General features: G+C 38.8%; 2 protein-coding genes and 1 long non-coding RNA gene across 20 annotated transcripts in view; 1 reads left to right on the top strand and 2 right to left on the bottom strand.

Annotated features, from left to right (window-relative positions):
* The window catches only part of LOC119483360 (mitogen-activated protein kinase kinase kinase kinase 4-like), a 34,790-nt gene extending 29,849 nt beyond the window's left edge, over nt 1-4,941 (bottom strand). For 10 of the 18 annotated variants that reach the window (XM_037761380.1, XM_037761390.1, XM_037761392.1 and 7 more), the window contains exons 1-2: nt 4,627-4,940; nt 4,231-4,296 (exon numbers count right to left, since the gene is read on the bottom strand). In XM_037761380.1, coding sequence (XP_037617308.1) covers nt 4,231-4,296; nt 4,627-4,683 — 123 coding nt within the window. In that variant the 5' untranslated portion in view covers nt 4,684-4,940. Of the gene's footprint in view, nt 1-3,355; nt 3,426-4,230; nt 4,297-4,626 lie in introns of those variants that run through there. The other 8 variants (XM_037761381.1, XM_037761391.1, XM_037761386.1 and 5 more) reach the window with 4 other exon arrangements.
* LOC119483362 lies at nt 4,622-12,846 on the top strand. Its single transcript, XR_005205660.1, has 3 exons — nt 4,622-4,757; nt 10,286-10,446; nt 12,710-12,846. It is a non-coding gene; the product is annotated as an uncharacterized LOC119483362 (long non-coding RNA).
* Nucleotides 8,161-13,361, bottom strand: chst10 (carbohydrate sulfotransferase 10). Its single transcript, XM_037761400.1, has 6 exons — nt 13,086-13,361; nt 12,770-12,916; nt 10,543-10,652; nt 10,238-10,463; nt 9,927-10,032; nt 8,161-9,804 (listed from the first exon to the last, which is right to left on the bottom strand). Exons 2-6 carry the CDS (start codon nt 12,873-12,875, stop codon nt 9,252-9,254), a joined length of 1,101 nt encoding a protein of 366 aa, XP_037617328.1. The 5' UTR covers nt 12,876-12,916; nt 13,086-13,361; the 3' UTR covers nt 8,161-9,251.
* Nucleotides 13,362-14,112: the final 751 nt, after the last annotated feature.

The following is a 14,112-nucleotide window of genomic DNA, read 5'->3' as shown; positions in this document are numbered from 1 at the left end:
GAGCGCTTCTTGTCCTGAGGGCAGGGGCGAGGCTGCCCCTAAAGGTTGGGGGAGAAAAACAAAGGGAGGAGGTGGAGGACGGCGCTGGGAAAGGAGGAAATATAATAGAAGATGCTCCTGAATTAGCTTGCATATGTTACATCTGGATGTCAAGTAAGCCTACAAGAAAAGCCTGTTATGTGTAATGCATGAGCACATAAAAAATAAATCATCTTTCCATTTGATGCTTTGTTGAGTATTCAGCAACATGACCTTGCTGGTGATTATCAGTGAGTGCACCGAGTCAATTCACCATAGATTTTAACCATTGGACACACATGCATGCACATGAACCATAGTTACATGACAGCAGGGCTGCACGATTATTTTGATGAATATTGAGATCACGATTATTTGTCAGGATTATTCCTTGATTTTAGGGACAAAATATTTTTATTGCACCTGAACATTTAAAAAAACAGCACTGCTTTCACTTCCATGTTGTGCTACATTCCTGTTAATGTACAAATCTTTGTATCGAAATAAAGATTGATCCATATTCACGGTACAATTAATTGTGCGGCCCTACATACCGGTATGAAAATGTTGGTGCTGGCACACACCCCGTGGATGCATAGCAGCAGGCAGGCAGGGAGGCAGGTCAGTAGGGGCTCTGGTGCCTCAGGCCTGACTATATATGGCCATTCTGTAGCGCGGAGGGGATCTTCCCTGCATACCACGCACAATTTGAGGAATTATGTCTTTTTCTTTGTTATCATTACGCTCTCTTTTCTTTTTTTTTATTCCTAAATCCAGACGGAGGCACCTGAGAGAGTCTCTGGTTCACTGCCAACTGATAAAGAGTGAAGCTGGGAGAGGATCTCTGGTGCAGGAGCAGAGCTCTCAAAGAGTGTGGATACAAATGCATTATTTTAAAATGACTTGGCAAACATATATAATGCAACTCTTCCAGTAGATCGTTATTTGCAAAAAACATGGAGGTATGGACATAGATCATCCACTTGTTTACAGCACAAAGATATAAAAGTATAGGTTGCAATAAATTCTGTTTGCGGCCTAGTTCTCAGCCCAAGCATATGACTAATTTTCAAATTGATAATACTGTACACAAGTTTGTTCAATCTGTATATAGATCTGGGCTTTTATTCTGATAAACAAGCAAGCCAAAGCAAAATTAAGTGATTTAAAAAGGGCTTTTTTTTTAGCTATAGCATAATTTTCATTATGGCTGTCAGTTGGTCAAATTGTGCTGTGCTGTGTGTTCAGAAATTGCCTGTAATCTGGCACCTCTCCAGGGGCAACGGCTGCCCTCTTGGCAGGGAGGACAGCTACAGAGAGCCTGCAGCAGCACAGCACGGCCACAAGAACCTTGACATGGCATTTCGGGTCTTAGAGAATAGCTTGGTTCTTTAATTTTCTGGGTAAAGCTGCAAGTAGCGCAGCACAGCGGAGATATAGAAATAGGTTTTGGTAGGATCTGGGAAATGTAACATTACACTACTTCTGTGTGATGTTTTTAAAATCTTTTTTAAACAGACAGCAATGCAGCAAAAACTATTCAGAGCATATGCCCACAAAATAAACATTCTCATAGCAAGAAATAAATGCAAAAACTGCACGTATACGCTTGACATTTGTTGTGAAAACCAACTTTAAATTCAATATTTATCAAGATCAGACTCCCTGTAGTCTGCCTTAAATAACAAAAAAAGCCAAAGGAAAATGTCTCAAAAGGAATCAAAAAGTCAACACAAATCAAAGAGCAAAGAAGCTTGGTCACATTGTGTGATCTAAAAGGGCCTTGCAATCTGTGACCAAGTGCTTGACAAAGCAGAAAAAAGGCCTCAGAGGAGAGAAGAAACTCCACCCTGTTTTCAGTTGGGGGGCTGTTGTGATTATTCAGTCGGTTGGCGTTTGAAACCCTGCAGACAAACTCCTCCTTTCTGTGGATCTAACTGACTGAGAGCCCTAAAAGAGCGAGGAGACAAACTCAGCTTTGTGAGAGTGGTGGGCAGGTTCTGTCTGGAACTGGACAGCTGCTCTTCTACCAGTTGCAGCCACCCCCCCTCGGGCCACATGCTCATTCAACTGGTTAACATGATAGTCAATGCAGTGACCGACAGCTGATCGAATGGGAGGCTACTGCAGCAAGCTACAGTAAGCTATGACTTCGCTGCAGACGTGCAGGTTGTTACGACCGTGTCTTTGTGTTAACTGCAGGCTAATCTGACAGCCCCTCTCTTGTACGAGCTCCATTCCCGCACAGCAGCCACTCGCAAATAGAATTAGCATCGGACAGTGAATGGAGCGAGAGATTAAAGGGACAAAAAGAGGGGAGAAGCAGTAATTCTCTGTCCCACACGCCCGGCTCAAAACCATCTGGTGGCAAGATAGCATGCGAGCATCACACTTCCCTATGACAAGCTCCTTCTCTCCGCACTGCACAGGGCTGATTTCAGGTGTGGCGTTCAGATCATATGATGCACACAGATGGGTTCGCTCTGTGAGTTTGAGGCGGGGGGAGATCCTGGAAGTTCACTGCACTAGGGGGATTGAATGCAGGTCACTGGAGCACTGTGGGCTGTCAGAATTAAATACTCAGCTAAGCTTGCTGCTTAGTCCACAAGCAAATTGATGTTTTTTTGGCTGCACTGTGCTTAGCAAACTAGATGAGTGCTTAACATATAGGCATGTGGTTAAATGTCATCTTACAGTGTAGCAGCAGGGAACAAAATGGAGCCTCCTGACTAGCTAGCTGCAGCAATAACAACACAAGGAGGCCCAATCCAAGGCCATCCCTCCATCAAACACCACATCTTTGACTTCTCCCTCCTTGGCAATGTCTTTCAACAGCCGCAATGTTAATTTTCAACAGAGAAATGTGACACCAGGAGCAGATGGCCCCGGAAGAGTGGGATTCCCATCCAGTGAAGTGGAAAAGTCCTGATTTAAACAGGATATGAAATCTGGTTTATATATATGAATGAGCTGCAGACAGAGATGTAAGGTCAGCAGGATTAGACAGATATGGTTTCTCAATCCTTGCCTCCTCACCCACTTTTCAGTAAAAAGGCAGGTGATGTAAGACAGGTGATGCATCAGACAGTAGACAGTCTGATTCACTCTTTACACACACACCTCCCAGCTGAACAATTAACTGACTGATACCAAAACAATCTACTAGAAACTCTCACATTACATCTGTTTTTTTCATCATCCATGATGTCGTCTGATAGCAACATTTGAAAGACATGTATGTCCTTTGTTCCCAGGCTTGATAAGGGGAAAACAACACTGGCAATGCACAGTGAAAACAGAGGACAGAGGCATGCACTGCACCTCCAAACCAACCAACCTTGTATACTTGTCCATAGGTGCCATTTCCAACCACCTCCACCAATTCAAATACCATTTGAAAGACATGTATGTCCTTTGTTCCCAGGCTTGATAAGGGGGAAAACAACAATGCACAGTGAAAACAGAGGACAGGGCCATGCACTGCACCTCCAAACCACCAACCAACCTTGTATACTTGTCCATAGGTGCCATTTCCAACTACCTCCACCAATCATCCATGATGTTGTCTGATAGCAACATTTGAAAGACATGTATGTCTTTGTTCCCAGGAAAACAACAATACACAGTGAAAACAGAGGACAGGGCCATGCGCTGCACCTCCAAACCACCAACCAACCTTGTATACTTGTCCATAGGGGCCATTTCCAACCACCTCCACCAATCATCCATGATGTTGTCTGATAGCAACATTTGAAAGACATGTATGTCTTTGTTCCCAGGAAAACAACAATGCACAGTGAAAACAGAGGACAAGGCAATGCGCTGCACCTCCAAACCACCAACCAACCTTGTATACTTGTCCATAGGGGCCATTTCCAACCACCTCCAACAATCATCCATGATGTTGTCTGATAGCAACATTTGTTTTCATCATCCATGATGTTGTCTGATAGCAACATTTGAAGACATGCATGTCCTTTGTCCCCAGGCTTGATAAGGGGGAAAACAACAATGCACAGTAGAAAACAGAGGACAGGGCCATGCACTGCACCTCCAAACCAACCATGTATACTTGTCCATAGGTGCCATTTCCAACCACCATTTGAAAGACATTTATGTCTTTGTTGCCAGGTTTGATAAGGGTGAAAACAACAATGCACAGTGAAAACAGAGGACAGGGCCATGCACTGCACCTCCAAACCACCAACCAACCTTGTATACTTGTCCATAGGTGCCATTTCCAACCACCTCCACCAATTCAAATATCCCAGCTGGATCCTGAAAAGAAAGAAAAAAAACACAGAATCAGGATTCAGTAAATAAATAGCAATGTTAATATGTCTTTTCCACAAAGCAGTGTCCAGTGTGAGCCAGCTGTTGCGCCCTGGTCTCTCTCCTCTACATGCCAAATGCATGTCGAACAAAGGAAACCCAGACACCATGGCAACACCTCGCTAACGGCTCTAACCGTCATTTAACGGCTCTAACAAGAGGCGGCATTTTGAAAAGACGTTAAAACTGATGTTAGTGAGACGTTGGGGTGTTTTTATCGAGGAAAATGGTAAATATAAGATGGTAAAAACAACAAAAAACAAGGCTAGCACTCACCCGCAATGAAGCCAAGTCTATGTCTACTAGACTTTTAGCCGGAGAGTCGTTCGCCATCTTTTTTTAGGGCTTTTTCTTCGTGTTTTACGAGAAAACGTCGCCTCTGGGTCATTTGAGGAGGACGTCGAGGGGTAAGTGAGACAGAGGCCGTCTTGTGTTCCTCTCTGTGGGCTCCGCTTGTTAGCAGTAAACGCTGGAGGTCTCTCTACTCCATGTTGAGGTGGCAGCAGCAGCAGAAGCAGCAGCGGGCTCCCTGTCCGCTCCTCTCTCTCTCTGTGTGAGCTAGTGCTGCTAGCAGCAAGCTACACAGGGAAACCACCACTTCCGCCTAGGAGTTTCAAAATAAAAGCTTCAATAATAGCATTGTTTTTTTTAACCAAATGCACTGGATTACATTACAAAATGTGAATTTAAACAATATAATAAGTGTTCTTAAAGATCTTTAAAATGAGCTTATATTTAGATTCAATTTATGATATTATTTACAATTTATTCACTTTGCAATTTTTATTTATTTTATTGCAATTCAAACTTTATTGCAGACTCAAGGTCTGGATAAGAAAAAACAAACAATAATACATTACATATTATACATTACAATACAGGAAGCACTATAAAAAGTCATGATTCAAAATATAAATATTAATATAAATATATACATACGTCAATGCCTTACATATAAGGAACTATACCAGTGCCTCCACAGCTGTGATCGGTACCGTGTAGTGCTAAATCTGATGTTAGACTGATTTGACGGAAAGGCAAGTCTGAAGGTGTTGTTGGTTTAAAAACACTAAAAGCATCAGGGTCTGTGATATGTAAACTCATCAATGCATATCTGGATCAATAAGATCGTTTGAAAAAATAAAATATCACCGTACGACCCTGTAAGATGGCAAACGCCTCACTTGTAGGTCCATAACTGCACAAGCAAAAAATAACCCATAAAGATCATCTCAAATAAAACAATGTTTAAAATCATAAGTTTATGAAGGAAGGAAAAAAATATATAGAATTGTCCAGATACATGTATTTTCACATTCAACATCAATTTATGTCATTCTCAGAGTGATTAAGACGGCATATAAATTTGTACATGAGATTTCTTAATACAGTTTGAAAAGTATTTATGCCTGCAGACACAAGCATTTCACTTGCACTGGAACATCTTGGTCTTTTTTAATAATATTCTCATTGCATCATTATATGCAACCTGAAGTCTCTGTAAGCGTTTGTGGTAAGTTTGACCACAAATGGGCTGTATACAGTGGGGTACAATATGCTCTGAACACATACTAAACTTCCGTAAGAGAATGTTTGCTTGTGCGTACAACTTGCGGCATTGCCTATAAATATCATCATCATCTGTCATGTCTTCAGTAATGAAATGTCCATGGTATTTTACCTTATTACAGACACAAAGAATGTTATAAGACAATTTGAAGTTTGGAAATTTTAGATATTTGTCCTCCTTCGTTCGACAGATCATGACTACACTCTTACTGGTATTGGATATCATGTTCTACACCATACACAGAACATACATTGAGGAGCTGCTGAAGACCATAACAACATTCTCGGTACAAAGAAACTTAACAAACCTAATATTAATTTAAAATAAGCCAGTATAGATACAGGAAAAACATATTATATACAAAAAAATATATAAATAAGTAAAAAGAATATACACAAGTAAAAGAAAAATAATAATTAAAAAACAATAAAATAAAATAAAATACCAAGTTGTGTATTTCTTATTTTGAGTGCCACATTTTTCTCAAAAATCTTTTATGTTGAAAGCCAAACCTCCTCACTTCCTCTTCCATCCTCCCTGCCTCTGTGTGACTTGACGCAGCTCTGATTGAGAACCGCACAAACACAGGAAGCCGGTCGGCTGCACACAGAAAGAAAAAGGGCTGGGCCTCAGTACATCAAGCATGGAGGATGATCTTTAATGCACACACACACACTCTCACCTTACCACATTTATACCAACCTGCATGTTTATATAGAAACACACGAGCAGAAATAAATAGAGGCAGACAGCAGACAGACCTCCCATCATGCAGCATCCTTATGGACATGCGCATGTTCCACTGTCAATATTGGTAATCATGGGTGTGGCAAGTGAGCAATCTCAGGAGTGATGCTGGCTAGTGCAGTGGTTCGCAAAGCAGCATGGGGCATGAGGAACAAATCATTGTATAATAATATAATATACTGGCTTTTAAGGTGAGAGGTTCACTAAAATCTTCAAATAGTGATATATATATTATTGATAAATAATTGATCATGATCATGTTTATGATTTTTTTTTGTCAGTGATGTTCTGCAGGGTCACTCTCTGAGGTTTATGATAATTAATATTATGAAATTTGTTAGAGCTCAGTCCAAGAATATTGCTGCAGCCTGCAGTTTCCCATCACAGCAAATCAATGCACAGGCTACTGGATTCATCTTTCTGAACTCTCTCAATGTATGATATAATTGAATATACTGCAGCTATGAATTAGTTCTTATTTACACTTATTTTGTAATAATGTGTATATTTTCTTTTCTGTATTTTTTTCTATTTCAAAGGTTTTTCACCTAATGACTAATGGCTAATAATAATAACTCCAAAATGAACTGAACTTTCAACTCAACCTACAAAATAAAGAAAGGGAAAAAGGAAAAGCTGTTTTTTCATTGAGTGGATTCCAGTTAAAAAAATCTTCGAGTGGTTGTTTCAATCTCTCTCAAGGTGGGATACTGCAAATATTTAAACAATAACTTGACATACATAGTATATAGTACACTTGTTACATAAACAGAGGGATTTTTTTATAAAATATTAGCACTCCCCTGTATGGATTCTGTACTAACAATACCAAACTAAGAGGCAGTGTGTTAATAGGGCACTGCTGCAAAGAGGGGAAATGTTCAGCTGCAGCGCTCCTGTAATTTATCACAAATCCACAATGAAACTTTCAAGCAGACAAAGCTAAGCTTTTGGTTAAACAAACTTCAACTCAGCATTGAATCGACGGGGCAGGGCGAAACCAGTCTGACAGGATGAGAGAGGCAACCCCACACACACACACACACACACACAAGACAAGAGCATGCAGGCACAAAGCCAGCTCAGTGTAACACTTAAGACACTTAACTAACACTTAAGCTCCGTAAAGCAACTTAAATCCATCTGACATAAAGTAAGCTGGTGCAAGATGATACTGATAATGTAAATACTGCTCCACCTCGTACTGTCTTGAATTGTTTGTTGCTGATATAAGGCGATGAAGTCATTGTTTTGCCCTCATTCCCATGGCTCAAATGTCACTGTCAACAACCCTATGTGGTGACATTTAATCCAAGTCTTCCACAAGGTTTGTGGCTTCTTAACTAAGCAGTTACATTTTAAATGGTTTACTGCCACCTTGTGGATAGTTGATGTTATTGCAGCAACATACCCAGAACATGTGGACCACATCTACAACAATTTTGGAAATTAAATTTTTTTTTTCTCTCCTATTAAGAAGAAAGAACAGCACATTATTTCACACGGAACTTTATTACTAACTCGTGTCGTCCTCGTATTATGACCGCCTGTCCAAAAGGTCACCAGGTGGTTGCAGGGAGGCCTTACAATTGAGACACCGTTGGTGTCAGGTTAATAATACTGCATTATAAATAGCAACATGTAAATACAAATGTTGAGTTGAAAGTCATGTTAAGAACATTTACACAGTAACATTTTCTGATAGAAAAATGATCCTTTAAAATCCAGCGCCAGTTTTCCTTCAATGTAACAGCTGAAGAAAATGGAGTCAAAAGCATTGGATCGGTCAGTTTCAGTAAAGGCAGAACAACCAGAACAATGGCTACACTATGGATCAGGGCAGGACCAAGGTCGTCGAATCAGTTTGAAAGTATTTCATGATATTGGAAGAGTAATTTACTGTCTTATATAAGAATAGATGTCCGATCAGTTTGTATTATATTCTAGCCGTTCGCTCTCCTTGTCCAAAAATGTTATCATCCCTGATACAGACTATCTTCGTCTACGTCTAGCATGATAGCAAGAAGTACAGAAAAGACACAACATGTCAAAAACGCATAGCATTGCCCACAGCTTTCCTTGACAGAATGAATCTTTGTAACTGGTGATTCATACAGTGCAGTATAATAGCTACATTACAGGGTAACGGGCCTGTATCCCTGGCATTACAGAGCACACCTCTTTGACAAAATGAGGATAATTCAGTCATGAACATTAAATATAAGAAAACAAATGTGTGTCTGTACCTGTATTTGATCTTTATATTGACTTTTTTTCCACACAATTATGCAGCTTTTGTCGGATTCTCATTTTGTGATCTTACGTTGCCAGCTAATCTTTTACAGCAACACTTTCTTTTTCTCTTCACTGTACCGTGATAGCTCCGTAAAAACATAAATAACATTAGGAGGTACTTTTCAGTCACTACAAACACAGCCTCAACATTTATCATGTCATGTATTCCTAAAATAAGAACATCACAGCCATACCAGCCTGTCAGCTACAATACACCTCTATCTCAGTAAACCAAACATGTTGAGAGGATTTTATATGAAAACATGTCTTTCAGTGAGTGTTAATCATTTTAGTCCAGTAGAAAGTCCGGGCTTGGGTAGCCAAATAGGTGGAAGTCACCCTGGTAGCGTGCGTAGAGACGCCTGATGTCCCGTTTGCTGATGCCTGAGAAGTATTGCTCCACCTTGGTCCTGTTGTAGCGGGTGATGCCTGGAGGAATGGCCGGGTAGGACACCATCTGGTCGATGCCCGCCGCTTTGAGGATGTGCAGGGCGTCTTGCTCTAGCGTCTCATGGTGCCCCACCACGCTGTAGTGTATTTCACACGGCGCGCACAGCTCCGCGTAAGTCACCCAGTGAATAATGTGCTCGCCGAACTGCCGGTCCATGCGGTGGCGGCCTTCCACGTCGCCCAAGTAACGGACGAAGTCCTCGAAGTGCAGGCCGGAGGCGGCGAGGTCGCTGTCGCGGTGGCTCTTGCGGTACTTGCGGATGATGGCCGGGGCGATGTCGTGCTTGTACCAAGGCTCGAAGCGCGGGTTCTTCACAAACTTGTCCTTGAATGCGGAAATCAGGCGCTCGAAGGGGTCTCTCACGATGAAGAACTTAAAGTAAGTGTTTAATCTGTTGAGGCACATAAAGGGGTTTATGAGAAAATGGATGTCATCCATCCACATTAACCACAAGCACATCCGGCTACCTGCTACCAGACAAGACTATATTTATCACAGCAAGTCTTAACTAACCTGTGAGTAATTTCCTGCGGTGTGAGCGACGAGAGACGGGGCAGGCCGTTCTTCTCATGGTCATGAACAAGGTTCTCTGGGATCTCCTCCACAGTTGGGAATGCTCCTACCAATGTTAAGAAACATAAGTCATCAACTGGATCAACAAATGAACATACTTTGAGTCACAGTGAATATATAACACCGTGTTTTTCATTTCATTTGAGCTTAACCCATGTTTTACTCACTCACAAAACCACAAATGGTATTCATCCGCCATTCCTTATCATTACAGTAAACAGTGTTATTACCTCCAGCCAACCCGTACTCACCGTTGAGCACAATGAGGACCTTCTTCCATTGTGTGTTGCCCACTTTAGGCGTCTGGCAGAACAAGATCTTGTGCTTGTCGCAGACAAAGATGCGGTCCAGGACGAATTTGCTGATGGAGACGTGAGTCAGATTCCTGAGGCTGCTGTTCTTGCACACGGCTGAGAGCAACTCGGCTCGCCTCTCGACGACCGACTGCCAGTCTGTCACTGTAGGTACTGCTGAGGACTGAGGACACACACATATACAACACCGATGAGCTTTTTTTTATGACAGAAATTGACTTGACATGTCAGTGACTAGTCACCTGATCTGATTGCTTTGGAACTGGTTTCTCTGGGCTGGAAACAGGAACAGGTTTAACCACCTTGGTGCCTGGCAGTGTCCAACTCTGACCACCAACCCTCTCTCCATAGTCTGAAAACACATATTAGAGTTGGCTGATCACATTCATCCCCTATAACAGTACCACGGTACAACAGAGTATTAGGGCCACATTGAGGACAAAAAAATTAATCTGAGATTTCGCGAATAAAGTCGTAATATTACGAGAATAAAGTCATAAGATTATAAAGTAGTAACTTTACGTGTTATTTTCTTATGACTTTATTCTCGTACTATTACAACTTTTTTTCTCGTAAAGTTGTGACTTTATTCTCGTAATAATACGACTTTTTTTTCTCGTAAAATTATGACTTTATTCTCGTAATATCACGACTTTTTTTCTCGTAAAATTATGACTTTATTCTCATAAATTTATGATTTTATTCTGGTAATATTACAAGTTTTTTTCTTGTAAAGTTATGACTTTATTCTCATAAAGTTATGACTTTCTTCTCATAAAGTTATGACTTTATTCTGGTAATATTACGACTTTTTTTCTTGTAAAGTTATGACTTTATTCTCATAAAATTATGATTTTATTCTCATAAAGTTATGAGTTTATTCTGGTAATATTACGACTTTTTTTCTTGTAAAGTTATGACTTTATTCTCGTTATATTACGACTTTCTTCTCATAAAATTATGACTTTATTCTGGTAATATTACGACTTTTTTTCTTGTAAAGTTATGACTTTATTCTCGTTATATTACGACTTTCTTCTCATAAAATTATGACTTTATTCTGGTAATATTACGACTTTTTTTCTTGTAAAGTTATGACTTTATTCTCAGAAAATTATGACTTTATTCTCATAAAGTTATGACTTTATTCTGGTAATATTACGACTTTTTTTCTTGTAAAGTTATGACTTTATTCTCATAAAATTATGATTTTATTCTCATAAAGTTATGAGTTTATTCTGGTAATATTACGACTTTTTTTCTTGTAAAGTTATGACTTTATTCTCGTTATATTACGACTTTCTTCTCATAAAATTATGACTTTATTCTGGTAATATTACGACTTTTTTTCTTGTAAAGTTATGACTTTCTTCTCATAAAATTATGACTTTATTCTGGTAATATTACGACTTTTTTTCTTGTAAAGTTATGACTTTATTCTCATAAAATTATGACTTTCTTCTCATAAAGTTATGACCTTATTCTGGTAATATTACGACTTTTTTTCTTGTAAAGTTATGACTTTATTCTCATAAAATTATGATTTTATTCTCATAAAGTTATGAGTTTATTCTGGTAATATTACGACTTTTTTTCTTGTAAAGTTATGACTTTATTCTCGTTATATTACGACTTTCTTCTCATAAAATTATGACTTTATTCTGGTAATATTACGACTTTTTTTCTTGTAAAGTTATGACTTTCTTCTCATAAAATTATGACTTTATTCTGGTAATATTACGACTTTTTTTCTTGTAAAGTTATGACTTTATTCTCATAAAATGATGACTTTATTCTCATAAAGTTATGACCTTATTCTGGTAATATTATGACTTTTTTTCTTGTTAAGTTATGACTTTATTCTCGTTATATTACGACTTTCTTCTTATAAAATTATGACTTTATTCTCATAAAGTTATGAGTTTATTCTGGTAATATTACGACTTTTTTTCTTGTAAAGTTATGACTTTATTCTCGTTATATTACGACTTTCTTCTCATAAAATTATGACTTTATTCTGGTAATATTACGACTTTTTTTCTTGTAAAGTTATGACTTTATTCTCATAAAATGATGACTTTATTCTCATAAAGTTATGACCTTATTCTGGTAATATTACGACTTTTTTTCTTGTAAAGTTATGACTTTATTCTCATAAAATTATGACTTTATTCTCATAAAGTTATGACCTTATTCTGGTAATATGACTTTTTTTCTTGTAAAGTTATGAGTTTATTCTGTAAATCTCAGATGGTTATTACTCTGTAGTACATCTGCTCTTTGGCCCTCACTACATCAGACTTATATACTACATACTTAGACTATAAACTGTGTTACCTTCATCACAATGCTCACATGTTTTGCAGCTCCAGACAGATTTGTTTCTGTCTAAAATGTCTCTTTTGATAGCTGCAGGTTTCTGACCCCTGCCCTATAACAGACTGTAGTGATCAAACATCAGACACTTACCATCTACACCTCTGAAGCTGATGAACTTGCTGACAAACATGAGGATGAGCAGCACCCAGCCGCAAGCCCCGAGGAGCAGCCAGTGGTGCCGCATCGCTTCACCCATCAGCCGCCGGCCATGGAAACAGAGAGCTGCTGCTGTCACACCTGTACAGACACACAGACACACAGACAGGCTGGTCAGTGAGTTAGCAGGCCAGCTAGTCACACCTGTCCCTCCACACACATGAAGAGCAGAAAACTCCTTTCTTTGGTGAGGATTAATATCAATATGTCACAAACAGACACAGCAGCAGAGACAGTCTTGCAGTCTCACCTTCTTATTGAGTTACAACAACTTCAACAGCTGCACAAACTCTTGAGGAAAATGCTGGTAGATGCCATCCTTCCTCTCCTAGCTCCTAGCCTGCTGCCTCTGCTGCTGCGTCCCTGTTCTTCTTCACAACATCCGGCTAACAAAACAAGTAGCTGCCCCCCCCTAGTGGCAGCATGGTGGAAACGCACCTTATTTTTATTTTTTGGGGTTATTCTTTTTTATTTATTTATTTTATTGAGAAATTTATAATATAATAATAATATACTATATAATAACAATAATAATAATAATAATTACATTATCTCCATTATTCCTGTTGCCCTTAAGTAATTAATTAGAAAGATTGTGTACTTTCTTAGACATCTTTCCTAGCAGATTCCCCATTGTAATATTTCCATCATCTACTCCTGATAGCAATTCCCTCCTTTCTTTGTCATATTTGTTGATAAATAAATAAATAAATAAAAATAAAAAATAAAAAATAACAAAAAATAACAACAAAATAAAATAAAAAATAATAATTATTAAGAATATTCCCTTCTTTCTTTGTCATATTTTTTTATTTTTTATTATTGCCTTTATTTCACAAACTGGTCATACAGGTTCAATTACAAAGACATGTGCAAAACTGTAAAAGGAACAACAAGACAAAATAACAGATGCCAGGGGATAAACAGCTTACAAGTACAAAGCCAGGGAAAATACACTTTTAGATAAATATATTAAAGGAGGTGCATAAAGTTACCGTCTTAATAGCGTTTTTGTTTTCGGAGGAGAGAATCAATTTAATTTATTGTTTGGTTTCATGTTCAAATACAAAAAATTAAGGTTTAGATTTATTCTTTGTCATATTTGTTGCACTCTATAAGAACACGCTTGACAGTTTCCGGTTTATTACAGTGCGTGCATTAGTCCAGTTGGGTGCTTGCCTATTCTATGGAGTGTTTGGTTTAATCCTGTATGTCCTATTTTCAGACGGGTAATGCATCTGAAAATATGGCCATATAATATCACTATGTCATATGTA

The sequence above is a fragment of the Sebastes umbrosus genome, chromosome 24 (assembly GCF_015220745.1).
Source record: "Sebastes umbrosus isolate fSebUmb1 chromosome 24, fSebUmb1.pri, whole genome shotgun sequence".
Lineage (NCBI taxonomy): Eukaryota > Metazoa > Chordata > Actinopteri > Perciformes > Sebastidae > Sebastes > Sebastes umbrosus.
This window is presented reverse-complemented; position numbering and strand designations above follow the sequence as displayed.

Coding starts and splice junctions, on each gene's coding strand:
- chst10 (XM_037761400.1), bottom strand. CDS start 12,875: ATGGGTGAAGCGATGCGGCACCACTGGCTGCTCCTCGGGGCTTGCGGC. Junction 10,653..12,769: donor CAGCTTCAGAGGTGTAGATG/GTAAGTGTCTGA, acceptor ATGTGTTTTCAG/ACTATGGAGAGAGGGTTGGT. Junction 10,464..10,542: donor TTCCAAAGCAATCAGATCAG/GTGACTAGTCAC, acceptor GTGTGTCCTCAG/TCCTCAGCAGTACCTACAGT.